This window comes from Erythrolamprus reginae, chromosome 2 (assembly GCF_031021105.1).
Source record: "Erythrolamprus reginae isolate rEryReg1 chromosome 2, rEryReg1.hap1, whole genome shotgun sequence".
In the NCBI taxonomy this organism is placed as follows: Eukaryota; Metazoa; Chordata; class Lepidosauria; order Squamata; family Dipsadidae; genus Erythrolamprus; species Erythrolamprus reginae.
The window spans coordinates 139,951,021-139,978,405 of NC_091951.1; the positions used below are offsets into that span (position 1 = coordinate 139,951,021).

Sequence of the window (27,385 nt, forward strand, 5' to 3'; positions counted from 1 at the left end):
GTCGAGGGGTTCGTATCATGAGGTACCACTGTATTATTTATTTATCATATGGCACATTCACATCACATGTCATTAATAACAGATAAAAATACAAAACACAAAGCATGACATTGGCAACTTCAGTCCCAAAAGACCATGATATCACGCTCTGGACTCCCCAGAGCATGAAGCCTGGATAGGTTAGGATGGAGGATAGACTGTTACCCAAGCAGCAGATTCACCCCTCTTCATGTCTCTGAAATAATCCAATGGGGTGGCAAAGGCCAATACGATTGGTTCCAAATATGTCGCAGGAGTTATCAGAACGTGGCTGAACACGGTAACAAACTCCTTCCGGGACTCCAGCTCCGGATTTTGCCTCAAGGTTTACTCCTGTAGCCTTTTCCAATGATGGATATAGCCACAAGGCAGTGGAGGTTTGCAGTCAGAGTTTCCCTCCTCCTAGTGGTTAATGTCTTTCATGTCTTGCTGTGCTCTTAGCATACTCTCAACCTGATTTGGCCAGCCTGTCAAAGCTGTTGCCTGGGGTGTGGCTGCTGCACATGCTACAGCTACTAGAAGCTACAGGTGAGAGCTGAGTGACAGCAGGGGACCAAAGGTGAACAAGCTGCCCTAAAAGCTGTCCCAAAATAGAAACATAGAAACATAGAAGTCTGACGGCAGAAAAAGACCTCATGGTCCATCTAGTTTGCCCTTATACTATTTTCTGTATTTTATCTTAGGATGGATATGTGTTTATCCCAGGCATGTTTAAATTCAGTTACTGTGGATTTATCTACCATGTCTGCTGGAAGTTTGTTCCAAGGATCTACTACTCTTTCAGTAAAATAATATTTTCTCATGTTGCTTTTGATCTTTCCCCCAACTAACTTCAGATTGTGTCCCCTTGTTCTTGTGTTCACTTTCCTATTAAAAACACTTCCCTCCTGGACCTTATTTAACCCTTTAACCTATTTAAATGTTTTGATCATCTCTCCCCTTTCCCTTCTGTCCTCCAGACTATACAGATTGAGTTCATTAAGTCTTTCCTGAAACGTTTTATGCTTAAGATCTTCCACCATTCTTGTAGCCCGTCTTTGGACCCATTCAATTTTGTCCATATCTTTTTGTAGGTGAGGTCTCCAGAACTGAACACAGTATTCCAAATGTGGTCTCACCAGCACTCTATATAGTGGGATCATAATCTCCCTCTTCCTGCTTGTTATACCTCTAGCTATACAACCAAGCATCCTACTTGCTTGGCTGCATAGCTAGAGCTACCATAAAAGGACACAACATGCCCCTACAGCAGAGGTGCTACCCTTCCCTGAGCACACCACACAAAGCATAAAATCTAAAATATTATATACATATGTCTAGATTACAGGTATATTTTTTTGTTTTATTTGTCACAGCCAGGAAATCAGCAAAGTTTCAATTTTAAGCTGTGTTCCGGCAGGCTGACACTATATGTTGGATAGTTCATTTTCCGACCACACAGTCACAATTCGGTCGATGGTATTTTGTCCCATTTATACATCTGTCATGGACAGTGCAAATTCAGTTCAGCATTGTCCATATTGCACAGGGCTGGTTAAATCCAGGTGGTTTTTCCTATCTTGACAAACTTCAACAAGAATAAGATTATTATTGATAAGTCCCAGCTGCCAATATTGAGTGACATAGCCTGCCTGTAGTGAAACAAGTTGAGATCTAGACATTCAGCTATTTTCACTTCTAAAGTACTTTTTTACATACACAATATTTATATGAAAATAACATTTGATGAAAATTTCCCCCCAACAAAGACAGATAAGATAAAGATAAAACTAAGATAGCATTTGTCTGCTAAGATAGCGCAGCCTGCATTGGTTGCCGATCAGTTTCTGGTCACAATTCAAAGTGTTGGTTATGACCTATAAAGCCCTTCATGGCATTAGACTGGAATAACTCTGAGAGCGCCTTCTGCCGCACGAATCCCAGCAATCGGTTAGGTCCCACAGAGTTGGCCTTCTCCGGGTCCCGTAGACGAAACAATGTTGTCTAGCACGACCCAGGGGAAGAGCCTTCTCTGTGGTGGCCCGACCCTCTGGAACCAACTCCCCCTAGAGATTAGGATTGCCCCCACCCTCCGTGCCTTTTGCAAACTCCTTAAAACCCACCTCTGCCGTCAGGCATGGGGAAATTGATTCCCCTGAGCCGTTTCCACTTTACATATGGTTTGTATGAGACGTATGCTTGGGGTTTTTTTATATTAAGGGTTTAAATTGTTTTTAACTATTGGATTTGTACTATTTTGTTGTTGTGAGCCGCTCTGAGTCTCCGGAGAGGGGCGGCATACAAATCTAATTAATTAATTAATAATAATAAAATAAAATAAAATAAAATAATAAAATAAAATAATAAAATAAAATAAAATAAAATAAATAATAAGATAGCAAATCTAGCTGACAGCACAAGGAATTTATATCAGCAAAACTCATAAGGGCTCCAACCATTCTAACTCAGTGCCTAGGACTATAGCCAGATTTTTAAGGTACTTTGGAATGCTATCAGGATGGGAGTTATCCGTATCTGATAGGGAACTGAAAAATTTGAAAAAGTTCTGAAAAATTTGCATGGATGTCCCTAAAATTTGGATGATTAAAACCAAACAATTCTGAAATCTACAATTCCCATCTTGGGGTGTGTGGCATGGGACAGTGTTACAAAATGCTTTTAAGTCTTGATTCTTGAATTTCCAGCAGTTGTTTCCTTTTTATTGGCTTTAGAAACCATTGAGCGAAGCCATACCAGTTTTCATTTACGGGCACTTCTCTTTTCCCAGGCCTTGTCATCCATGGAACAATTTCGGAACCTGGATCGTGACATTGAAGGCTCTGCCAAGCGCTGGAAAAAGTTTGTGGAGTCCGAATGCCCTGAAAAGGAGAAGTTCCCTCAGGAGTGGAAGAATAAGTCAGCTTTACAGCATCTGTGTATGATGAGAGCACTACGACCTGATCGGATGACTTATGCTGTCTGGTGAGTTCATAAAGTACTGATCAATGCCTTAGTCAATAGAGTGAAGCTCTAACCTTCTGATGCTAAGTATCCAAGAAATGCCAGATGAATCATATCTCTTGTCCTTCTAGAGCCCCACTTCTGGCGTACTGTGAATCATTTTTAATTCTGCACTGTGATTTCCTCCTCATATTCCATTTAATCAGAATAGGCTTAATGTCCGTTTATTTGTTACTCTTTTCAGCTTTGAATGTCAGAACATGCTGCGAATAATGCAAAATTTATTGTCACGGTCTTTCTTCCCCCGCAAATAAATTAACACTGGATGGTTTTCTAATTAAAAAACAAAATTTCCAACATTTCAAAAACTCAAAATTAAATAATTATTTTTTAAAAGCCAGCCAGCAGGGTTTTATATAGAAATGTTAAAAAGATTTCAAACCATTTCTGAATGTCAGATTAAATGTTTATTTTCCACCTAAAAGGAATATTTTTAAATAATATGGGGAAATGTGGTCTCTTCAATTCCATTCTCTCAAAATGACTGATTTATACAGAAAATTATTTCTGTGTTTCCAGGTAACACAGACCATAAGAGTTTGCTCAAAGTTTGTGAGCCAAATTTTAGCTAGCTTAAGGTCTTGACTGGTGCAAGGAACAATGAAGATCTGATTTATTCTAGTAAGGATATATTCTAGTCACATCAGTTTTTTGTTACTGATACTTGATGCTAACAATTGTATTATTTTCATGGTGACTGTCTTTGAAAGTATTTTGTACTACATGAAAATTATGCTGAATTTATCTAATGCCCAATTTCCATTTGATTTTTTAAAAATACATGCAAATAATTTTTCCATACACAGTAAAATTTTGGGTAGCTTTATACAGCAGGATCCCAACTTGGTGATCTCCTGATTAATTAGATCTATGGCTTTAGGGTTTGAGTACTTTATTGAGAATTCTTGGACTTATATCTTTGCAAAACGTAAAATAAAATGTGTACTTTCAAGTCAGTTTTGATTCCTAGAAACTGCCTGATCAACTCCCTCCAATTTTCTTGGCAACATTTTTAGAAGTGGCTTACCGCTTTGTTCTTTCTAAAGTTGAGAGTGACCGGTCCAAAGTCAGCTGATTTGAGCCTAGGATTAGACTAAAATCTACAATGACATACAGCCTGCTGTATTAACCACTACATTAAGAGAAAAACAACTATTACAACAGGAACACTTGAGCAGATATTTCTTCAACTACTTTTAGAATAAAGGAACCTATATACCTAATAAAGGAACCTATACACTGCTCAAAAATAAAAAAATAAAAGGAACACTTAAACAACACAATATAACTCCAAGTAAATCAAACTTCTGTGAAATCAAACTGTCCACTTAGGAAGCAACACTGATTGACAATCAATTTCACATGCTGTTGTGCACATTCAACTTTGTACAGAACAAAGCATTCAATGAGAATATTTCATTCATTCAGATCTAGGATGTGTTATTTGAGTGCTCCCTTTATTTTTTTGAGCAGTATATTTTATTCTTAAAAAACCTTTCAGTCAGAAAAGAGCCCTGCGCATAATAAAAAATACTATTTATAATGCAACAGTTGTGATATAGACCAGTGTTTCTGAATCTTAGTCACTTTAAGAGGGAATGGACTTCAACTCCCAGAATTCCCCTGTCAGCTGGCTGCAGAATTTTGCGAGTTGAAGTCCACTTCTCTTAAAATGGCCAAGGCACAGAAACACTAATATAGGCACATATCAGCATGCTTTTAGGAAATGGAGCAGTGGCTAAATAACTGGAATCTAGAAGAGGGGAACATCCATCTTACAGTATCCTTATAGACTGAACAAGGAGAGATTCAACCAGGAAATAAGGAGAAAATTTCCTGACAATGAAAGCAATCAACCAATGGAACAGCTTGCCTTTGGAAGTTGTGGGATCTTCATCACTGGAAGCTTTCAAGAAGAGACTGGACTGTCATCTGTCAGAAATGATGTAGGGTTTCCTCCTTGGTTGGGTGTGTGTCTGTTGGCTAGATCAGTGATTTTCAACCTTTTTTGAGCTGCGGCACATTTTTTACATATATAAAATCATGGGGCACATTGAGCGGGGGGGGGAGTGGGGAGTGGGGGGGGCTAAAAAAGTTTGGACAAAAAAAATTCTCTCTCTCTCTTCCTCCCTTTCCTCTATTCCTCTTTCTCTCTCTTCCTTCCTTCCTCCCAATCTCCATCCCTCTTTCTTTCTCTCTTCCTTCCTTCCTCTCTTTTTTGCTCTTTCTTTCTCTCCCTCCTTCCCTGCCTCTCTTTCTCTCTCTCTCTTGCTTTATTTCTCTCTCTCTCTTTCTCTCTCTTGCTGAGCTTCGCGGCACACCTGACCATGCCTCGCGGCACACTAGTGTGCCGCGGCACATTGGTTGAAAAACACTGGGCTAGATGACCTACAAGGTCCCTTCCAACTCTGTTAATCTAGATTCCACTTGTAGGAGAGGAATCATGAGAAAATTTCAGACTTTTCCCCTAATGGATTATAAATTCTACAGAAAAGCTCCCAATAAAATATACATAAACCTGACATTTGGCTAACATGGGCCTCTCTTCAACCATTTAATTAAATCATAACAATAACTTCAAAGTTACACACACACACCCTACTTGATACATAGTGTTTTGCCTTTTTGTAAGGTTTTGGAATTGTCCTGGGGGCATTCCATGCAAGTCAAGCATCAGGTTAAAAAAAACCCGGCATGTCAGTTGAAACAATTGTAATAATTATTGGACTATCCTGTGCAATCCTCCTTGCACTCTCCTGGCTTATTGCAAAATGAAACTGCTTTTACAGAAAGGTTTCCTTTATATCTTCTCATTAAACATTATTGCCTTTCTACAATAATTTCTGTTATTAAAAAATGCCAGCAAGGAAAAGAATAGCCCGTACTGGCATCTTCACGACAAGCACATTTCTGCATTCTTGCACATCTGAGGGCAAGACATATACCTTCTATCTCTCAAACGTTAAAAATAAACTCTTCTGGCACAAGGAAGCTCTATAATTTATTGTAACATTTTAGTCTGTTATTTCTCCAAGGTTTTGTAGCATTATTTATCCCTATAGGGGAAAAACCCACAAATAAATAAGTAATAATATGAAGAAGCCAGTTGTGGTTATAAGTTATTTAATGAAACATGCTTAGCAGTATACAGGCAGTCCCACAACAATGATACAAGTGATTTGAGAAGAGCAAAATGCTGTTGTTCCACCAGGATTTCTTTATTGTTTAACACAGTGCTTCCAGAATATTTTCCTTCATTACCCAAAACCAATGATCAGAAGGTCCTTATTTAAATGCCCCTGTTGTGATTGGTTTTGTGTGCTGTTACCTGAAGAAAAACTACCTTTAGACATTTTGGGTAATTTCACCAAGTTTGGTTTAACAATGGTTTAACAGTTTAGTCATCTGTTGGATATCTGATTTTATCCCCGGACTCAAAAGATTCTAATTTGATTTTCAGCAGCTGCGTGATTGTTGTAGAAAAACAATCCTATGCTCATGAATTGAAGTGTAGTAATCATAGACATGGAGACATGTTTTCTGAACAAAGCTTTTCCGAGATAGGAAGAAATCTCTCTGAGTTGAGAAGCCTCTGTGTTCAGAAGATCTGTTTGCTCGGACAACTTTATTTTTTTTAGAAACTTTTTGTGCACACAATTACAATGATTAACTTACCCCAAAGATAGTTATATAGTAACAGATTAATATACAGCATACAGATCAACCAAGCAGGGGAGCACACGATTGCTAATTTAACCTTTTGGAATAATAGAAGAGCTGAATAAGTAGTAACCTTTATCTTAGATTACAGAGAGTAGAGTCTTCGGAGAGGGGCGGCATATAAATCCAATAAATAAGTAAGTAAATAAGTAGCCTTTAAACTTAAATAGAACAGAGGAACAGGATGATTGGTCAATATAATGTCAAGATAAACCCCATCCCCATATTATAGGTACAGCTTTATCCAATAAACCAGGTTTTATCCTGTAGAGCTCGATAATAAACCAATGGTCTAGGCAACAGTTCTTGGTGCCTAAAATGACTCTCATAAGCCATCAAATTATGAAAAGAAATATTAATTTGATTAAGAGTTAATAAGACTTTACTTACTTGTTGAATATTTGCAAGGCATTGCGTACAAATTTTCACTCCTTTTAATTGTTTTTCTAAATATTGTTTGAAAGTGTGATTAGATTGTTCCACAATCGCTTGACCAGTAGAATTATAAGGAATAGCATGAGTAAGAACAATGTTCCATGTGTTCCTTTCTGAATTAGAAGCAATGTCTGCCCAGTTTTCTTCTAAATAAATTTGAACACATCTAATGTAGAGGATTTATCAGTGAGTTCCCAACCTTGACATCTGCAGTAAAAGAAATTCTATGACATGTTAATAGCAGCATTTTTTGTAGCTCATGATGAAGCTTTGAAATGCATTTGGAAAAATAGAAATCCCAGAACATCTCATGATCCCAATGTAAAACTTATGGATAGATTGGGAAGTCACAATATTAACTGAACATGTTGGCCCCAGACTGGCAAAGGAATAAGACAAAGCTGTATACAGTATTCCCCCCTTACTTATTCCTCTTCTCCTGTCCTCTTACATAAGGAGTGGAAAATGAGTGTAGTTTTAAAACTGGAGGAAGAAGTAACAATAAATTCACCATGCTGATGACATTATTCTGAATGATGAAAATGCAAATGACATGGAACTATTATAATAAAATGCAAGAAGCATAGGGGGAAATGAAAATAAAATTAAATATGAAGAACTGCAACAAACAGACTTAAAAGTGACAACGAAGATATCAAAATAATGGATTAAATACAGTAGTCAAGAAATACAACACAGACCAGCACTTGGTAGAATAGCAATGAAGGAAAAGATATTCATTTTCAATCAGGGGTGACTTCGTACTTACCTCACTGCTGGTTCGCTTGCTCCCGTGCCGTGTGACCATGCCTCATGGGCAAATGCATATTTTGCATGTGTGCACATATGCAATGCAACCACCCCTTGAAAAATTAACAAAAAAAGACAATAACAAGATGGTGATGCATGCACAGTGCCAGAAACTTATCTTCTCCACATGCACAGGAAAAAAAAAAACCAGAAAAAAATTCTAAAAATAAATACCATTTTAGCAATTGCTATGACACTTAGACTTATATACTAGTTCATAGTGCTTTATGGCCCTCTCTTACAGAGTCAACATATTGCTCCCAACAATCTGAGTCCTCATTTTACCGACCTTGGAAGGATGGAAGGCTGAGTCAGCCTTGAGCCTAATGAGATCTGAACTGCCAAATTGCAGGCAGTCAGCAATCAGCAGAGATAGTCCGCAGCACCGTTCCCTGTAAGCTGCGCACGTGAGCGCGCGTGTGCTCCAAAACACCCCCCCGCGCACCCTTTTCCTTGGGCGCGCACTCCCCATCCCCCTGCCAGCCCGTGGGGGGGGGGGCGGGGGGGAGGCGTGGGCAGTAGAAGGGAGCTGCGGCCACACCTGCCTCTCCATGGTGCCTCCGGCCCCCTCGCGCTCCAGGCCTCTCGGCCCTGCCCCCCACCCGCCCGGCCTCTCTTTCTCCTCCGCTGCAAGAGAGGGGGGGCAGGCGTTCTCCAGAGGCTGGCGGGCGCGCGGGCCGGCGCGCACTCTTCCCATCTCCCTGCCTGCGCGCCCGCCTGGAACATTCAAAGTAAGAGCGAAGGCGAAGGGTTTTCTTATTTTGAATGTTCCGGGCGGGTGGGCTGGCAGGGAGATTTGGGGAGCGCGCGCCGGCTGCCCCCCGAACACCTGGCCGCTGCCCCGCCGCCCCGCCGCCGCCCCGCCTGGGCGGCGAACGGCGAGCGGGCTCCAAAAGTCGGCTGGGATACAAAAGTCAGCTGGGATACCGGGAGGCGGAGCATGGCTGGGGGCCGTATCTTCGCCTCCGCACGCCGCCTCCGCCCGGCTGAAAACAAAACGGCTCCAAAAGTCGGCCGGGCTCCCGGAAGGCGGTGCGCGGCTACTTCCTCTTCGCTGCAGAGCCGCACGGAGGCGAAGACACGGCGCCCGCCCACACTCTGCCTCCCAGGAGCCCGGCCGACTTTTGGAGCCGTTTTGCTTTCAGCCGGGCGGAGGCGGCACGCGGAGGCGAAGACACGGTGCCCGGCCATGCTCCGCCTCCCGGGAGCCCAGCTGAAAACAAAATGGCTCCAAAAGTCGGCTGGGTTCCTGGGAGGCGGAGCTTGGCCGGGCGCCGTGTCTTCGCCTCCGCGCGCCACCTCCGCCCGGCCCAAAACAAAACGGCTCCAAAAGTCAGCCGGGCTCCCGGGAGGCGGTGCGCGGCTGCTTCCTCTTCGCTGCAGAGCCGCCGGGCAGAGGCGAAGACAACGGCGCCCTCCACTCTCTCTCCATCTCTCTCTCTCTCTCTTTTTCTCTCTGTTGCCGGCGTGGTGAACGAGAGAGAAAGAGAGAGAGAGAGAGAGAAAGGAGGGGAGAGAGAATGAGAAAGAAAGCAAGAAAGAAAGCAAGAAAGAAAGCAAGAAAGAAAGAGGGGGGGAAGGAGGGGGAGGTAAAGACATAGAGGGAGGGAAGGAGGGAGAGAGAAAGAGCAAAAAAGAGAGGAAGGAAGGAAGAGAGAAAGGAAGAGGGATGGAGAGAAAGAGGGATTGAAAGATGAAGGAAGGGAGAGAGGAAGGGGGAGGGAGAGATATAAAGGAGGGAGAAGGGGGTAGTTAGGGAGAGGGAAAAGGAAGGGCTTGGAGAAAGGCAGGGGGAAAGAAAGATAGAAAGAAAAGAGGGAGGGAGAGATAGAAAGGAAAGAGGGAGGGAGGAAAGAGGGAGGGAAAGATAGAAAGAAAAGAGGGAGGGAGAGATAGAAAGGAAAGTGGGAGGGAGGAAAGAGGGAGGAAGACATAGAAAGGATAGAATTATGGATGCAAGAACTTGCTCATGTGTGATAGCGCACGCCCACACTTACTTACTTACTTACTTACTTACTTACTTACTTACTTACTTACTTACTTACTTACTTACTTTATTTATTTATACTTATATGCCGCCCAGTGCCAAAGGGACTGCCGCTCAGACACTATACTTTTCCGCTCACCCCGAAAAAAAATTAGAGGGAACACTGGTCCGCAGTAGGGCATTCCAACCATTGCGCCACTGTGACTCTTAAAGTTTAAATATCTTGCATTCAATGCATCTAATGTTTTTATAGTTTTAATAATTTGGGTAGCTTGTAGCAATAAGCAATAACAATATTGGTGCCACAGTATTGGCAATATTAAGACCTCTTATTAAAACCATAAATATTTCTTGCTTAAAATGCATTTCCATTGCTTTTATAAGATGGATAAATAGCTCTTATTGCAACCTTGAGCTTTCTGGAAATCTAGCCTTTCTCAAGGGCAAAGCATACAATTGGTCAAAGCAATGCTTAAGAAAAAAGCCATTCACTTTTCTCTCTGGGACCTCAAGTCAATATTCTCTTTCAGTATTGCCAGCTGGCATATTAGGTGAATAAGCTGGTACTTCTTCCACATCTTATTTTTTTTTTCTGGTATTGGATTTGGGAGGTGGAGATATTGAATCTTCAGTCTAGGATACGTAATTCCCATATAGTAATTTGTTTCTTTAATTTGATAAACACATTGCAATTGCCCACATATAATTCTTTACCAATCTATTTCAACAGGGATTTTGTGGAAGAAAAGCTTGGAAGCAAATATGTGGCAGGACGATCTCTGGATTTTGCAACATCTTATGAAGAGTCAGGACCTGCGACCCCCATGTTCTTTATCCTTTCACCTGGAGTGGATCCGTTGAAAGATGTAGAGAAACATGGTAAATATAGTTCATCAGAAACCAAATGACACTACTGCTTATAAACTTGCATTGTCAAAACAAATAAAATCCTGTTTCTTTGTTGATCCCAGGAAGAGACATCTTTGCAATTTAATACACTGCCATAAAAGCCACCATTTTATAATTTACCATATTTTTTGGAGTATAAGATGCACCGTAGAATAAGACACATCTTAGTTTTTTGGGAGGAAAATGGGGAAAAGAATCTGCTTACCAGAATTCATCTGGCTAGCGTCCTTAGTCTGGTCAGCTTCAGCACATTATTTTACCCCCTGGTTAGAGCTTTAAAAAAACTTATTTTGAGAGAGTAACAATGAAAGAGCTTACAAGTCAGTAAGAGCTGGGGACATCATTAGCATCTGGAAAGAAACATTCAGAGCAAATAGAGCAATGAAAAAAAACCTGCAAAGACTTAGGGCTTGGAAAACATTCTTCACAGAGAGAAACAATGAAAGAGCTTGCAAGCTAGTAAGAGCTGGGAACATTGTTAGCACCTAGTTAGGGCTGGAAAGAAACTTATTCAGAGCAAGTTAGAGAAATGAAAAAAATCCTGCAAAGACTTAGGGCTTGGAAAACATTCTTCAGAGAGAAACAATGAAATAACCTGCAAGGCAAGAGCTGGAAAGAACATTGGCGGATAGTTAGGGCTGGGGAAAAAAAGCTACATTCAGAGTATAACACGCACTCAAATTATCAGCCTCTTTTAGAGAAGAAATACCAAAAATATGGTATTTACACCTCCATTTTTTGTCCCTTCCACTAAACCCCTGGCACAGCAGTCCTATTTTCACATTTCTCTGTTGACTCTTGAATTGTGTCTAGCAGCATAAAACAGAGCCTGTTGCAACCTCTGTTTTGACTAGGTTTGAGAAGACCGCTGATAATGAAGATTTACATAAAGTACAATTGTGTTGGGAACTCCAGAGACTGAGTGAATAATCCCAAAGGGAATTTTTTTTCTGATCCTAAGAGTACAAGATACAGATAGACATGATTTACTAGTATGATATTTGCTAACCTATGTGATAATGATGAAAGATCTATGATGTGAATATCTTACATTCTCTTTTGGGGAAATTTGCAACATAATAGAAATCTTTTTTTTAAAAAAAAAAATAAAGATCAAGACTCAAAGGTGTTTTGAAAGTTATTTGAGCAAAATCATATATCCCCATAAAGAAAAGGATGAAGTGAAGAGCTGCAAAATGTTGGCTGAGATAGGCTAGATCCACCTGGATTTCAGTTTGATTCAGTATGTGCAATCATACGTTTATCACACTCCTATGAAAGATATGACACCGAGAAACTTACTGGATTTTGATTCAATGCAAAACCGGGTGCTTGTATGCAATCCATGTTATAAAAAGGATACCTTTTGAAGTTAGCATCTATTGTGCAGACTTGGCAAATGGATCTTTATTTGCAGACCCTGTGGGTCATGATAATCCATTAATATGCAACACACAACAAGAGTTACAGCCTTCCCTTTATTTTTCGTTGAACTCACAACTTGTACTTCTGAAAATAATCACAGTTTTTACACCAAGCACTGGTGTTGGCATGCTGTGTTAGATGGGACTATATGCCAATCAGAGTACTCAGGATACAGATGGATTTGCACCATAAATCTTTGCAGTTGTATATTCCAGATGTGTGAAAGAATCCCATGGCTTATTCTCATATTTTTCTCTGGACAGATCCAGATGTCAACGTCTGGTTTTGATGTATGAATTGTTTGTTCAACTGCAGTAAAGACATTGAGCTTTTTGTCCTTTTAATTGGAAGGATCTAATGCACCTCTGATTGCACTGCAACGCCAAAGAGCATGAGTCTAAATAGAGAAAAGCTCATTAGAAATGTCTGCAGCAGTTAATCACAAAAAGGTGTGTTAGTTCCTCACCACAACAGAACATTGCTTTTCTTACCCTTCTGGCAATTCTGAAATGTCAGTTGCAACACCCTCCCCCCCCAAAAAAATAATCATATTGGGTTGTTCTAAAATGTCTTCATTCCACCTAAGAGTTTGTTCATACTGCATTAAACTCAGTCTCACTTGTTCTCCATTTGACTCATAGCAAGTTGAACTGCCATTGGAGCATTGGACAAAAGGCTCATCCCCACTTTCTGCTTGGCTTCCAATCCCAATTCACTGCAAATGCATCAGCACCAGTGTCTTCCAGTTTTGCTCCAAAACTTCTGCTTTCTGACCCAAGCTCTCCTAAGCCCTTAATGGATAAACCCTGTAGCATTTTAGGGGCAACTCCAGATCCAATTGGCTGTGGTGCTTGGTGTACCTCTTCTCTCCAATGGCTGGTCACTATGGCCAAGAATTAATAACTATTTTTAAAAATATTTTAAAAACCTTACTTATATCTCTAAAAAAATTACCCTATTTCTGTGCTTTTTTTCACCCCTTACATTCATTCCCCATCCAGCCCATCATTTTCCTACAGTACCTCCTTGCTGGAAAGTTGCCATTATCTTACAAAAGAATTCAGGAGCAGAAGAACTTCCCATTTCTTGTTTCTTTAATTACTGTAGCATCTGAGCAATAATTGCACAGTAAGCGCAAGAAAAAAGTAAAAAAAAATTGTCTGTGTAGTATAAAAGTATAAAAGGAGATACTGTGGGAACTGTGGTATGAAGGCATCCGTGTGCAAATTTCTGGAAAAAGGAAAGGCAAAGAGATTTGTGAGGATGGAACAGTCCTTAAAGACAGGAACTGTTAGAAAAGACTACCTGGGAGTCATCTAAAGAGGCTTGCTTTCTTTGCATGGATGGAAGGATCAAGAAGCAAGGGGATAACCATTCAGGCCCCATTGCTAGCTTACAGCAATTTGGTTTGCAATTACTGCAGTTGCATTAAGAAACATACAGGAGCACTATGGGAGACAATCATTTTAGGATGTAGAGTGGTATTGTTCCCAAAAACCATTGCAGTCTATGAAGAGATAAAGTGCTATTTGTTACGTATTGCCGTACGGTGCACAGATTTGCATAGCTGCTGCTGATTGGCTAATCTAGTGGTGGGAGAAATAAACTACTGTCAATGGCCAGCAAGCTACAGGGAAGCCCTTAAAAGAAGCTTTCCTGCAGCTTGCCGGCAGTTTGTATTGTTTTCAGCTGTGGAGAAATAAAGGTGCTGAATGATTCCTGAGTGTCTGCCGCTCGTTCTTTCCTGCGCGAATTTGTGTGCAACAGTGTACATGGGGAATTAAACAGCAGATTTGGCCATGAGACTTAATCAGGGGACTTTAGATGGGAAGAGACATGGGTGAGGATTAACACCCACGCACCCCTATTTATTATGCACTGCAATCCCAGTTGGATCAGGCTGCATAGCTAATCAAGGTAGAATATCTGGTAGAAGGCTAAATCTGTGGCTGCCAATGTATTGTGAATTGCTGGCACTGTTTTTCTTTGGACTGAAATGCTTACTTTTTCCTTTCAGGAAAGAAACTTGGCTACACATTTAACAACCGGAATTTCCATAATGTTTCACTGGGGCAAGGTCAAGAGATAGTAGCAGAACTAGCCCTCGACCTGGCAGCAGCAGAAGGACACTGGGTTATCTTGCAGGTCTGTGTTCTCTTTTGATTTGGGAAAAGAGGTCTCTTGCCTGCCTTCAGGCCATCTGTTATCCAGAGAGGTGAAAACAGGAGCAATTGGGAGTAGAAGAAATCACTCTTTGACAAATCTCCAAGTCTTCTGCTGCTTAGAACTCTGGTAGAAGTACCAGCCTTTGTGACCCTTATTTTGGGAGCTAAGAATAGTGGAGTTTGCAGACTAAAAAGCCATCTGGATGGTGTTATCTTGGGAAAAGCTGGTGTTCATTGAGCTTTGTACATTTAATTTAAAAATTGGTGTAATGGCTAATTTCTTCAGAAAGGGCCACATAGCCCATGGAAACAAAACCACTGGTTTAACTCTCCTTTTGCTATTGTGACCTTGAGAAGAATTTAAAGGTTTATATTCTTTGTTCCAAAATGACAGGTGGGATTTCTACCCATACCATATTTTTCAGAGAATAAGATGCACCGGAGTATAAGACACACCTTATTTTTGAGGGAGTAAAACAAGGGGAAAAATTGTGCATCTGCCTCACAGCAATTTGCCTCAGAGCAAAAAGTACAGATGATATACATTGTTTGCTGTTTATTTCTGTGCATGTGTGCCTGACCCATAGAAATAGCGAATAATATGAGAAATATACTTTTATTTATTTTATTTTATTTTTATTGGACTTATATGCCGCCCCTCTCCGAAAACTCGGGGCAGCTAACAGCAATCATAGACAATATACAGTAATAATCCAATATTAAAAACAAATTAAAAAACCCCTTAATATAAAAAAAAACCCCAAACATACATACAAACATAGCATATATACAATTGTAAAGGCCTAGGGGGAGAAGGAATTTTAATTCCCCCATGCCTGGCGACAGAGGTGGGTTTAAAGTAGCTTGCGAAAGGCAAGGAGGGTGGGGGCAATTCTAATCTCTGGGGGGAGTTGGTTCCAGAGGGCCAGGGCCGCCACAGAGAAGGCTCTTCCCCTGGGCCCCGCCAAGCGGCATTGTTTAGTTGACGGGACCCGGAGAAGACCCACTCTGTGGGACCTAACTGGTCGCTGGGATTCGTGTGGCAGAAGACGGTCCCTGAGATAATCTGGTCCGATGCCATGAAGGGCTTTATAGGTCATAACCAACACTTTGAATTGTGACCAGAAACTGATCGGCAACCAATGCAGACTGCGGAGTGTTGGTGTGACATGGGCATATTTAGAGAAGCCCATGATTGCTCTCGCAGCTGCATTCTGCACGATCTGAAGTTTCCGAACACTTTTTAAAGGTAGCCCCATGTAGAGAGCGTTACAGTAGTCGAGCCTCGAGGTGATGAGGGCATGAGTGACTGTGAGCAGTGACTCCCGGTCCAAATAGGGTCGCAGCTGGTGCCCCAGGCGAACCTGGGCGAACGCCCCCCTCGCCTCAGCTGAAAGATGTTTCTCTAATGTGAGCTGTGGATCGAGGAGGACGCCCAAGTTGCGAACCCTCTCTGAGGGGGTCAATGATTCTCCCCCCCAGGGTAATGGACGGACAGATGGAATTGTCCTTGGGAGGCAAGACCCACAGCCACTCCGTCTTGTCTGGGTTGAGTTTGAGTTTGTTGACACCCATCCAGGCCCCAACAGCCTCCAGGCACTGGCACATCACTTCCACTGCTTCGCTGACTGGACATGGGGTGGAGATGTAAAGCTGGGTATCAAACATTATGGCAGTACATTAATTCCAGAAAGTTTTCTTAAATATAGTCATATTAACTCCTTCCAATTATTTAAATAGATTTACTTCAAACATGACTAAGTCAGGGTTTAATTCAACTGCCATCTTAATATTAAAACAGGACACTATTACATTTTGACTACACTTTTAAAGATGCTGTTAAAATGGATGTGGCTTTCTGGAAGTACACATAATTCTCTACTATTTAAAAGAAGATACAAAAGCAATGGGCCTCTTCAGATCAAGCATTTATTTTAAAAAGTTTCTTCATTTTTTAAAGTTTCTAGAACAATAATAAAACAATAATAAATAAACTTTTAAAAATAAGTCTAATAATTTGAACATTCTACAGATATTTATAGTTACTGACCTACCTCCTTGCATCCAGTTTCAGAAATCAGATTAGCACAAGAAAATAAAATTCTGCTTCTTCCTCTACCTCCCAGCAATTTGCCTCCTTGCAGCTTTAGTTTTATTTTCAGTTTTAGCATGTGGCCTGCCTGCAGCTTCAATCAGCTGATGATTGGGAAGTTGTTAATCAGTTGCTTGGCTTAACATGCTCTGTTCTGTTTGCTGCAAGGAAGTAAATTGCAGAGGCCAAAGGGTAGGAGTGGCTGACTGGGGCTACATTTGGTGTATAAGACACAATCAGGTTTTTACCCTATTTTGGATGAAAAACAGTACATCTTATATTCCGAAAAATACAGTATATTGCTGAATGTAAAATTTACATTCTAATGACAGATATGACTATGTATATTATTGTATTATGCATAATGTGTGCGTGTATGTGTGTAGAAAAGATATACCAATATAAGTTTCAATTTCTTCACCAAGAAAAGTTGAAATTAGCTGTGCATATTCTGCATATTTTTCATTTTTCTGGCATCTGCCTAGGATAGAGAGAGCAATATCAAGTGTACCCTGAAATTGTGCCCTCTGATCCCTGAAAATCCTTTCCCTATAATCATTTGTTGTTTTGACATAGCATCAGGCATTATTCACTGCAATTTACTATGATAGTTTCAAGGTACAGAAATTAATTTCAAAGAAAATGTGTAAGAAATGCTCAGCAAGTTTAATTCTTTGCCAAGGCTGAGCTGTGTTTAGAGCAGTGGTCCCCAACAGTTTTTTGACCATGCTCCACCTAAACCTTTCTAAAATCCTGATTCCCCCCCACCCCTTGTGACATATAATTCTTACTATTCAAAATGTGAACTCATGCAGAGGAAGCCATTAACTTTATTTAAACAAGGTTCCAGTTGCCCCCATTAAAAATCAAATTGCCCTCCTGTGGGGCCCCACATTGGGAACCCCTAGTTTAGACACTAAGCTATTGAGACTCTTGTTCTCAGTCCCAGGGAGAATGGAAGAGGTTGTGATGATAGCATTTCAAGAACGTGGATGGCAACTACCACTGAGCCACACAATTGCTTATATATTGGCTCTTTCTATTTAATCATGCATAGTGATGTGCGAACCCAACTGTGTTCGGGTTCGGCAAGTTCAGACGAACTTTATGCAAAATTCGACCAAACCCGAACCCAAACGGGGAATCCCACCAAGAGACTCCGGGGGCGGAGCTTTGACATCACGTATACCGGATTCCCGGAATCCAGGAAGTGATCACCTTGGCATCCTTAGCAACCTGCCGGTGATGTCAAAGCTCCGAACACCGAACGCAACCCCGAACTTTGCCCAAAGTTTCAAAAAAATTCGTGATCGTGTTCAGCATACCGAACACCGCAAAGTTCAGTTCGCCCATCACTAATCATGCAAATGTGGGCTCATTTAAATGGGGGATGGATTGATGAGTGGGTGGGAATTTCAATGATTTCATTAACTATTAAAGCCATGCCAACTATATACATATTTTCATTAATCAGGTACTCAAGTTTAAATAAGTCCACTAAATCTGATGTACCTAATTTTTGCTGTTTTTGAAGAATTTAGTCAATGATACACTTTTCAGAGTATGTTTCTCTTCTAGCCCAGAGTACTGAGAGGATATAGTAAATGAGATGGAAACATCCCCTCTACTACTGTTCACGGTGTATTTTCATTCATATTATTATTCCATAATAATTTAACTGCAATAATATTTATTCTGGTCTGTATTTCTTATGCAAAGGGTCTGGAGACAGCAAGCTGTTTTCTGTCTGATATTTTGTGTGTGAAGAAACTGATGACAGAATAGAGTAGGGTAGGGTAGGGTAGGATAGGATAGGATAGGATAGGATAGAATATGTTTGTCATTGATCTGAAATTTTCTTTTTTTTCTTTAAATCCTGTTTCCTGTGGTAATTTGTGAACTACATCTTTGTCTGAAAGACAGAATTTTTGGGGAAAAGAATATAGGCACTACTGTAGCTTTTCTTAACTTAACCATAGTCTTTGCTTATTAATCAGAACACCATCATCTTCCTTCCCCTATTTACTTAACAAAATTCCTATGTTCTGTCCCATTTTCATACGTTAATATGGAAACTGAATTGGGTTCGTGTACTAAATTAAATCACAATGAACTGCTCAACATAGCAGCGCACTGATCAAAAGACTTGGCAGAAATTTCCCTGTTGCATGTTAAATAATTGGTTTACTTGTTAAGCATTTAGAAGTGGAAGGCTTATTTGCATATGAAACCAGCGAAACACCCCTCCTCCCTTAAGAAACAATTACTTTCAACCTTCAGTTCTTTGTCAACCAAATTTGCATTCCAGAATTTCCAGACTATGTTAAAATTGGACATGTGAAAGCATTTTGGTGGATATGGTTATTTTGTATGTCTTTGGCTTTCACCAGCCATCAGGGTAGCAACAGTACACCATGCTTCTGACTCTTCTTTAGGCATCGTCCTCTAAGGATAACTTTGCAGCCCTAAAGAGGTTTTAAGAAACAAAACAAGGTAACTTAGTATTATTTTGCCAATAGAAACCTAACATGTTAGCATCCTAACATAAATAAACCTCACCATGTGCCTTCTGGCATGAATAAACTATATATTTTACCCACCACCAGAATAAACTATATATTTTGGCATGAATAAACTATATATTTTTCCCGCCACCAGAATAAAATGCACTTGGGCACTCTGCAGAGATGGTTTCTTTCCTGTCAGAAAACACCTTATGTGATATAATGGAAATATAAATAGGAAACAGAATGGTTTGGGAGAAATTTGCACTGCTTTTTACCTCTTAGGAATGATAGACTATTAGTTGCACTTGAAAACTCCTTTCCGTCTTTCAAATGTAGCATGAGAGAATTGTTGACATGCACCAAAAAGTAAGGTTGATGCTCCCCTCTCAATCGATATCTGATACAGGTGTGTGACATGTTAGGAAATAGTTTACATGTTCATTTATGGATACTTTTATTGAGGCTTTTACTTAATGCATTGTCTATTTGAGTGTGGGGGCGAGCTGCCTAGTGGGGGGGATGCTGTAACTTGGATACTTTAGTGCTGTAGTTTTCCCTTATAATAATCAGTAAAATGGAAAAATACCACTAAGACAGAGGCATGCAATTATTTTTGGTTGGACCTGCAGTTTTAAAATTATTATTATTTTATTAGCTAAGAGCTGATGAGAGTCTTTTTGACCTATTTTTCCATATTTGAATGAAGATAGGGGGAATTTGACTTACAGCAGCTGCTTGGAAGCTTAGCATACTTATTCTCCTTAACCCACCAGTTTATTTTGGAGGATTCTAGGAGGGGAGACTGCACAAAAGAGGCTTCAAAACTCATGAGTTTGGTGTATCTCATCCCCTAAAACTAGAGTATTAAAGTCAAGGTCCATGGGCTGGATCTGGCCTGTGCAGTGCTTAGATCTGGCCCACGGGATCACCCTGGAATCAGTGAAAGATTGATCTGTGGTGTCTCTACCAGCAAAAATGAAGCCCAGGAGGACCACACTTAGCTACCCGGGCTACATTTTCCTTGGCAGAGATTGCCAGAGACTGTTGCATCTGAAAACAGAGCAAGTCACATCAAGCTGGACACTCTTACCCTGGGCATGCCCCCCAAAGTCAAACACAACCCTAGCATGGCCCTCAATGAAATAAAGTTTGACACCCATGCCATAAAAGGTATATGAGCCATTTCTTTGACTGAAAGATACCCACCCTAAATCACACTGGCATAACATTTGTTCTTGAGAAGGTATTGGACTTATTTCATCCCTTCGGTCCAATAGAATGGTCTGAGGTTGTACCCACACTAATTTCCAATGGCTTGTTGCTTGCTGAAGAGGTAAAACATCACTTTAACCCTGGAACTCCTAAGGAAAACTTAAAGCTGTAGTCTATTAGGTGTATATATTAGAGAAAAGATGGAAGTCAAGAGGACAAAAGATGTTGGAAAACATATTTATGCTAAAGTTAGTTCAAAGTAGGGAAAGTCTCCCCAAAATAGAAGAGAGCTGGTGGATTAGCTTAAACTGGCATCTTGTTTGCTGCAGTGATATATCAAAGTGTTCAGGAAGGTCACAGTAATGGCGGGAGTCATTCTGATCATGATCCAATAATTGGCAACTAATGTTGTGACGCTTATTCCCTCTGATATGGTAAGCAATCATTACTGATCATTATTGATAACAAACTATCACCCTCCCCAGGCATTGAATTATGGGTGTGGACACATGCTCCTTCGGCACCTGAGGGAAAAAAGGTTTGCCATCACTGATCTAAACGGTGCCAGGTTTTTTTTGGGGGGGGGGGAGCTGTAAAAGATGGAATGGATTTCTAATAGTTACCATAGCAACATCAATGTCTTATTTTAAATTCATCTGACCCCTTAGACCAGGGCTGTCAAACTCCCAGCCCATGGGCTGGTTGCATCACGTGCTGACCATGCCCATGCCCAGTTTAGCAAAGGGGGAAAAATCCCAATACATCATGTGACACTGCTGTGATGACGTGAGTTTGAGACCCCTGCCTTAGGCTGTTCAAACCTTTCTAAAATCAACATTCTAAATATCCTTTTTCTGCTTACATTCAGAATATTTTTAATGCTCCTATGAAGCTGCTTTCACTAAGGATTAGAGGAGGATCACCTGGTGTGATGTAACTTGTTCTTCTGAAGGTTCTTAATATCAAGTAAACAACAATAAAAGAAACTCAGAAACAATCCTTAAAGCGATTAAGGTATTAAGGCAAACACACTGTCCTTTTGAAGGTTCCAAAGTACAGCTTACTCAAAGCTGATGCTCTTGGTTCCAAGAACTCTAAGACTTGACAGAGATTGTTGTTTTACAATCTCATTGTAGGGGGCATCTATATGGACCACTATGGATGATCTCAGCTCCTCCCCATAATCTAGAGTTCTCCATGTTGTCGGATCCACAAAAAGCAAATAATTGTCCACCATGGTTTGCATGGAAGTCCATTGCAACACCAATTTTTTTTCAGATAATATTTTAAAATAAATACCTATATATGTCTATTGTATGTGCATTTCCCTTTTCTATCTCTAGACATTTTCCTGGTAAATTAGACAAGCAGCTTCTTCCCTTTCAATGCTACCCTGTAGGTGCCTTTCTAAGAGGAGCAAGCTTGCGTATGCTCAAATTCTCCCACATAGCAAAGTTAATCTTCGAAGAGAAAGTACATGTACATTTTATGAAATTTTCTATATCAAAAGTCAGGAATAGCTGATGATCACACCATAAAAATTAACATTTTGAAAGAACCATGGAATTAGGAAAAACATACTAGTGAAATGTAAGTTTTAAAATGTTCAAAACACTGATTCCTTATTAAGAAGTTAATTCTCCGTATGAATTGAAGGTGAAAGGAGAAGGGGATGGCAGAGGATGAAAAAAGCAATCTCAGGTCTGCAGGGAAATCCTGACCATTGGAACTTCAGAAGCAAATCATAAGAACCCCTGGAGAGATTCATCATAACTTTGAGCCGATATTAAGCAACCAGCCATAAGTCAAGAACTATCTGTAAAACATGTTCAATAGATACAAGTAGTCCTTGACATACTACCAATCATTTAGTGATCATTTGAACTTACAACGGATTCCTCCAGGAGCTTCTTAAGACTGGAATCAAAAGTCCCAACAGCTGCCTCTGCTCTGTGCTCACATAATTGCATTGTGAACACTTGGCAACTGGCCTGGATTTAAAGCTGTTTGCAATGTCCATGGTCAGGTGGCTGAAATTTATGCCGTTTTGCCAGAACCTTCTTCTTAATTCTGGTTTCTTGCAAAAAAAAAATGTCCATAGTAAAAAATGACTTTGTTTAACAACTTTGTGTTTGCTTAATGACCACTGTTAAAAAGATGGGGTCTCGTGATGACACTAACTGTGGGTTCAATTGCAATCGTAAGTCAAGGGCAACCTTTCCTTTGACTTCTGAGTCATTCATCCATTGAATCTCTTTTTTTCTGTGTTTTCTGCAAATGATCCAGAAAAAGGAGAGTTCGTTATAAACAAGAGAAACTCCACCAAGCTCCAAGTTGAGCAGAAAGAACGGGTGGGTTTTGCAACATGTTGAAGTGCAACAGTAAAGTGGCTTTAGCAGATTGGTGAGAAATAACTCAGGGGAGTGTGGGTGGTTGTCTGTTGTTTTTTGAACACCAGTAAGCTCCAAGAACTGTCTTGGGATACACAAAACTTGGCGTCTGGACAGTTTTAATCAGTCACATGTCATCCAGGCAGCTGAACCAAATAATCTTCCAGAAATATAATGCAACAGAAGAAAAACAGCCACCATGCCTGGTTCATTATGATGAAAGCTGCGTTCCCGAGATTGCCTGGGAGACCACAGTAAAAAGCCCAAGTTCCTAAATTATGCTGTCTTAATCATGCTGTGTACAAGTGCCTGTTGTGTTCTGTCAGGGTTTCCCCTGCCTTTCCCCCTCCACTCAGAAATCTGAGCACTGTTTGCACTCTTCAGCTTGTGCCCACACACTCTTGTTTCTTGTCTTATTCTCGCAATTTGGAACTCTAGGAGCTGTTCTGAACTTATAATTGAAATGAGAAAGATTTTGCTGACTGTCAGAGTGCACAGTTGCGGCTCATAAAGACATTCTGTTCTTCCAGTTCCACTTATTATTAATTGATCCAGTGCACGCAGTGTTGGGCGCAGGCTTTCAATCCAAGCATATGAAATGTCTATGCATCCAGACAGTGCATTTGTAGTGCAGCACTTGGAAACGCTCTGGATCCAAATCCTGATCTTTTTCTAAGTCAGTTTACCATGATGATCAACCTAATGCTGTATTTGATTCAATTCTGCTATTATATCCTTTGGGGCATTTAGGACTCATGTTTCTAGTGTTACTACATTCTTCTTTAATCTGTGGGTTTAAAAAAAATAAAATGTCCCAAACTTTAGTTAAACCAGTAATCTATCTATCTATCTATCTATCTATCTATCTATCTATCTATCTATCTATCTATCATCCATCCATCCATCCATCCATCCATCCATCCATCCATGTATCTATCTATCTATCTATCTATCTATCTATCTATCTATCGATCGATCGATCGATCGATCGATCGATCGATCGATCTATCTATCTATCTATCTATCTATCTATCTATCTATCTATCTATCTATCTATCTATCTATCTATCTATCTATTCAATTTTTATGCCGCCCTTCTCCTTAGACTCAGGGCGGCTTACAACATGTTAGCAATAGCACTTTTTTAACAGAGCTAGGCCATTGCCCCCACAATCCAGGTCCTCATTTTACCTACCGCGGAAGGATGGAAGGCTGAGTCAACCTTGAGCCGGTGATGAGATTTGAACCACTGACCTTCAGATCTACAAGTCAACTTCAGTGGCCTGCAGTACAGCACTCTACCTGCTTTGCCACCCCGGCTCATAACGTAATTTATTTACAATAACTGAATATGCAGTATAAATAAACCTTACATTTGTTTCTCTATCTTATTTTCCACAAAACTCTAGCTTGCATTCTCCTTCGGAACTTTCTTTCAAAATGAGATATTGGCTCCCCCTTATGTTTATTGGTTGGTGAATATATTTCACTCTTTTTCTTATCATTTGATCACAAGCACTTATAGTCTAACCCAGGGGAAGGCAAAGTTGGCTCTTCTAGGACTTATGGACTTCAACTCCCAAAACTCCTGAGCCAATCATGCTAGCTCAGGAATTCTGGGAGTTGAAGTCCACATGTCATAGAAGAGCCAACTTTGCCTCTCCCTGGTCTAACCCATATACACATATATAATATCAAATGACCAGTTAATTTCACAGGAAGAAAATTACTAAATTTATTGGTAGCTTCTTCTTTGATTTCCTCCATCGGTAGATCTGGGGACTGTTTAGTTGGACCACCTGGCCTTCAGTTGGTGCTGGTTAATGCCAGGTCTGTTTATTAGAAAGCTCCATCCATCCACAATTTGGTGGCAATGAATGGGCTGATTTGGCATGTATCCCTGTGCAGTGGATGGAAGGAATGGCCTTGAGGGGCATGTCTTTTCCTCTGAGTAGTTGCTTGATGATCCGGATGTAGAAAGTATTACCATCTGCCCTTTGCTGAAGCAGAATACTTTCTGATTTGGATACAACTGTTGCCCATTTCCTCCACATGGCCATGTCCACTCAGAGAATCTGTCTCAGATGCTTCACGGAGTTACTTGGTTTTCAGCATGCACATAGGGAGTTTCCTGATGATGATGATGATGATTATTATTATTATTATTAATTAGATTTGTATGCCGCCCCTCTCCGTAGACTCGGGGCGGCTCACAACAGAATAAAACAGTTCATAACAAATCTAATAATTTACAATTTAAAATATTTTTAAAACCCTATTATTAAGCAGACATACATACAAACATACCATACATAAATTTTATATGCCCGGGGGAGATATCTCAGTTCCCCCATGCCTGACGGCAAAAGTGGGTTTTGAGGAGTTTACGAAAGGCAAGGAGGGTGGGGGAAGTTCTAATCTCTGGGGGGAGTTGGTTCCAGAGAGTCGGGGCCACCACAGAGAAGGCTCTTCCTCTGGCCCCCGCCAACCGACATTGTTTAGTTGATGGGACCCGGAGAAGGCCCACTCTGTGGGACCTAATCGGTGGCTGGGATTTGTGTAGCAGAAGGCGGTCTCGGAGATATTCTGGTCCGATGCCATGAAGGGCTTTATAGGTCATAACCAACACTTTGAATTGTGACTGGAAATTGATCGGCAACCAATGCAGACTGTGGAGTGTTGGTGTAACATGGGCATACCTTGGGAAGCCCATGACTGCTCTCGCAGCTGCATTCTGCACTTCTGATAATCTTGAGGACCTGATTCACTGCTGACTTGGTTCCTTGACAAAGTCACTTTGGAATGGCCTCTCTTTTTTGGCCAATCCCAGTTTGCCCTTGGTTCTCTGATGACTTCAGGAGCTGAAGTGGCAGAAACATCACTGGTAGACAAATTGAATTTGACTATGTCTGGTTATGTCCCATAGTTCAGATCTGTTCTGTGGTGATAAGACAAGAGAAATGTATGCTCTGCCCCTCTCCTTGCTTTCCAAATTAGAAAGTGAGCAGAATAGAATAGAACAGAACAGAATAGAATAGAATTTTTTATTGGCCAAGTATGATTGGACACACAAGGAATTTGTCTTGGTGCATATGCTCTCATTGTACATAAAAGAAAAGATACATTAATCAGGAATCATAAGGTACCACACTTAAAGATAGTCATAGGATATAAATAACCAATCAAATCACATTAGGGAACAGTCAATATACAGTAAATCATAAGGATACAAACAACAAAATTACAGTCATGCAGTCATAAGTGGGAGGAGATAGGTGATAGGAACGATGAGATTAATAGCAGTGGAGACTTAGTAAATAGTTTGACACTGTTGAGGGAATTATTTGTTTAGCAGAGTGATGGTGTTTGGGAAAAAACTGTTCTGCTGTCTACTTATTCTGAGGTGCAGTTCTCTATAGTGTTGTTTTGGGAGAAGAGGTTGAAACAGTTTGCACCCAGGATGCGAGGGGTCAGTAAATATTTTCACCGCCCTCTTTTTGACTCGTGCAGTATACAGGTCCTCAATGGGTGGCAGGGGTGGCAGCAATTGTTTTTTCTGCAGTTCTAATTATCCTCTGAAGTCTGTGTCAGTCTTGTTGGGTTGCAGAACCAAACCAGACAGTTACAGACATACAGATGACAGATTCAATAATTCCTCTGTAGAACTGTATCAGCAGCTCCTTGGGCGGTTTTAGCTTTTTGAGTTGGTGTAGAAAGAGTATGTGCCTTCCAGAAATGCAGCATACAGTAAATATTAGACTGGATGGGAATGCTGTTTTGTTGGGATGGAGTGTCTTGTTCAATACTTTTTTCCCCATTGTGTAAATACTACCAATATTACCAATAAAAGGTCCTGGTGAAGTTTGCCTAAAAATGAGGATACCAGACTCACCTGAAGAAATCATAATAACTTTATGCTTTAGTCCTGTTCACAGATAAGTTATACAGTGAAATCTTGTTTTAAGAACGCCCCTTCATATGAACTTTTCGAGATATGATCCCGGGGTTTACGATTTGTTTACCTTGCCTTAAGAACCATTTTCGTTTTATGAACCCGAGCCCGAGTGCGTGGACTCTCTTACTATGCATGTGCTCTTGTACTGCGTGTGCGCTCTCGTACTGCGCATGCGTTCTCTGACTGCCACAGGGATTTCCCTGCCTTGTGACTGTCACCACCAGGATTTCCCATTTGATTACAGCCCCCACCGGGATTCCGTGCTCAGAGAAAGCTCTCTCGCAGCCGCTTTACTGGGAGCGCTTTCTCTGAGCGCTTCTGGAATGCCTGCCCTGCCTCTCTTGCAGCCCCTTCACTGACAGCCCTGGATGAAAGTGCTCCCAGTGAAGGGGCTATAGGAGAGGCAGGGTGGGCATTCTGGAAGCGCTTGGCGAAAGCGCTCCCAGTGAAACGGTTGTGAGAGCGCTTTCTCCGAGTGCTTTGGGAATGCCTGCCCCACCTCTCCTGCAGCCCCTTTGCTGGGAACGCTTTCGTCCAGGGTTGTCAGTGAAGGGGCTGCAGATGAGGTGGGGTGGGCATTCTGGAAGCGCTCACAGAAAGTGCTCCCAGCGAAGCGGCTGCAGGTGTTCCCGAAGCACTCGGAGAAAACCTTCTCACAGCCCCTTTGCTGTGAGCACTTTGCCGAGCCAGCACCTTTGCAGCCGCCCCTCTGCTCCAGCCCCGCCCTCCCAAAGGATAG

The 27,385-nt window shown here is 41.0% G+C and overlaps 1 protein-coding gene across 2 annotated transcripts in view; it reads left to right on the top strand.

The window, feature by feature from the left end:
- Window positions 1–27,385, top strand: part of DNAH9 (dynein axonemal heavy chain 9) — a 285,097-nt gene that overhangs the window by 227,218 nt on the left and 30,494 nt on the right. For both annotated transcript variants that reach the window (XM_070739679.1, XM_070739680.1), the window contains 3 exons: window positions 2,807–3,000; window positions 10,722–10,870; window positions 14,343–14,470. In XM_070739679.1, the coding sequence (XP_070595780.1) occupies window positions 2,807–3,000; window positions 10,722–10,870; window positions 14,343–14,470 (471 nt within the window). The remainder of the gene's footprint in view (window positions 1–2,806; window positions 3,001–10,721; window positions 10,871–14,342; window positions 14,471–27,385) is intronic.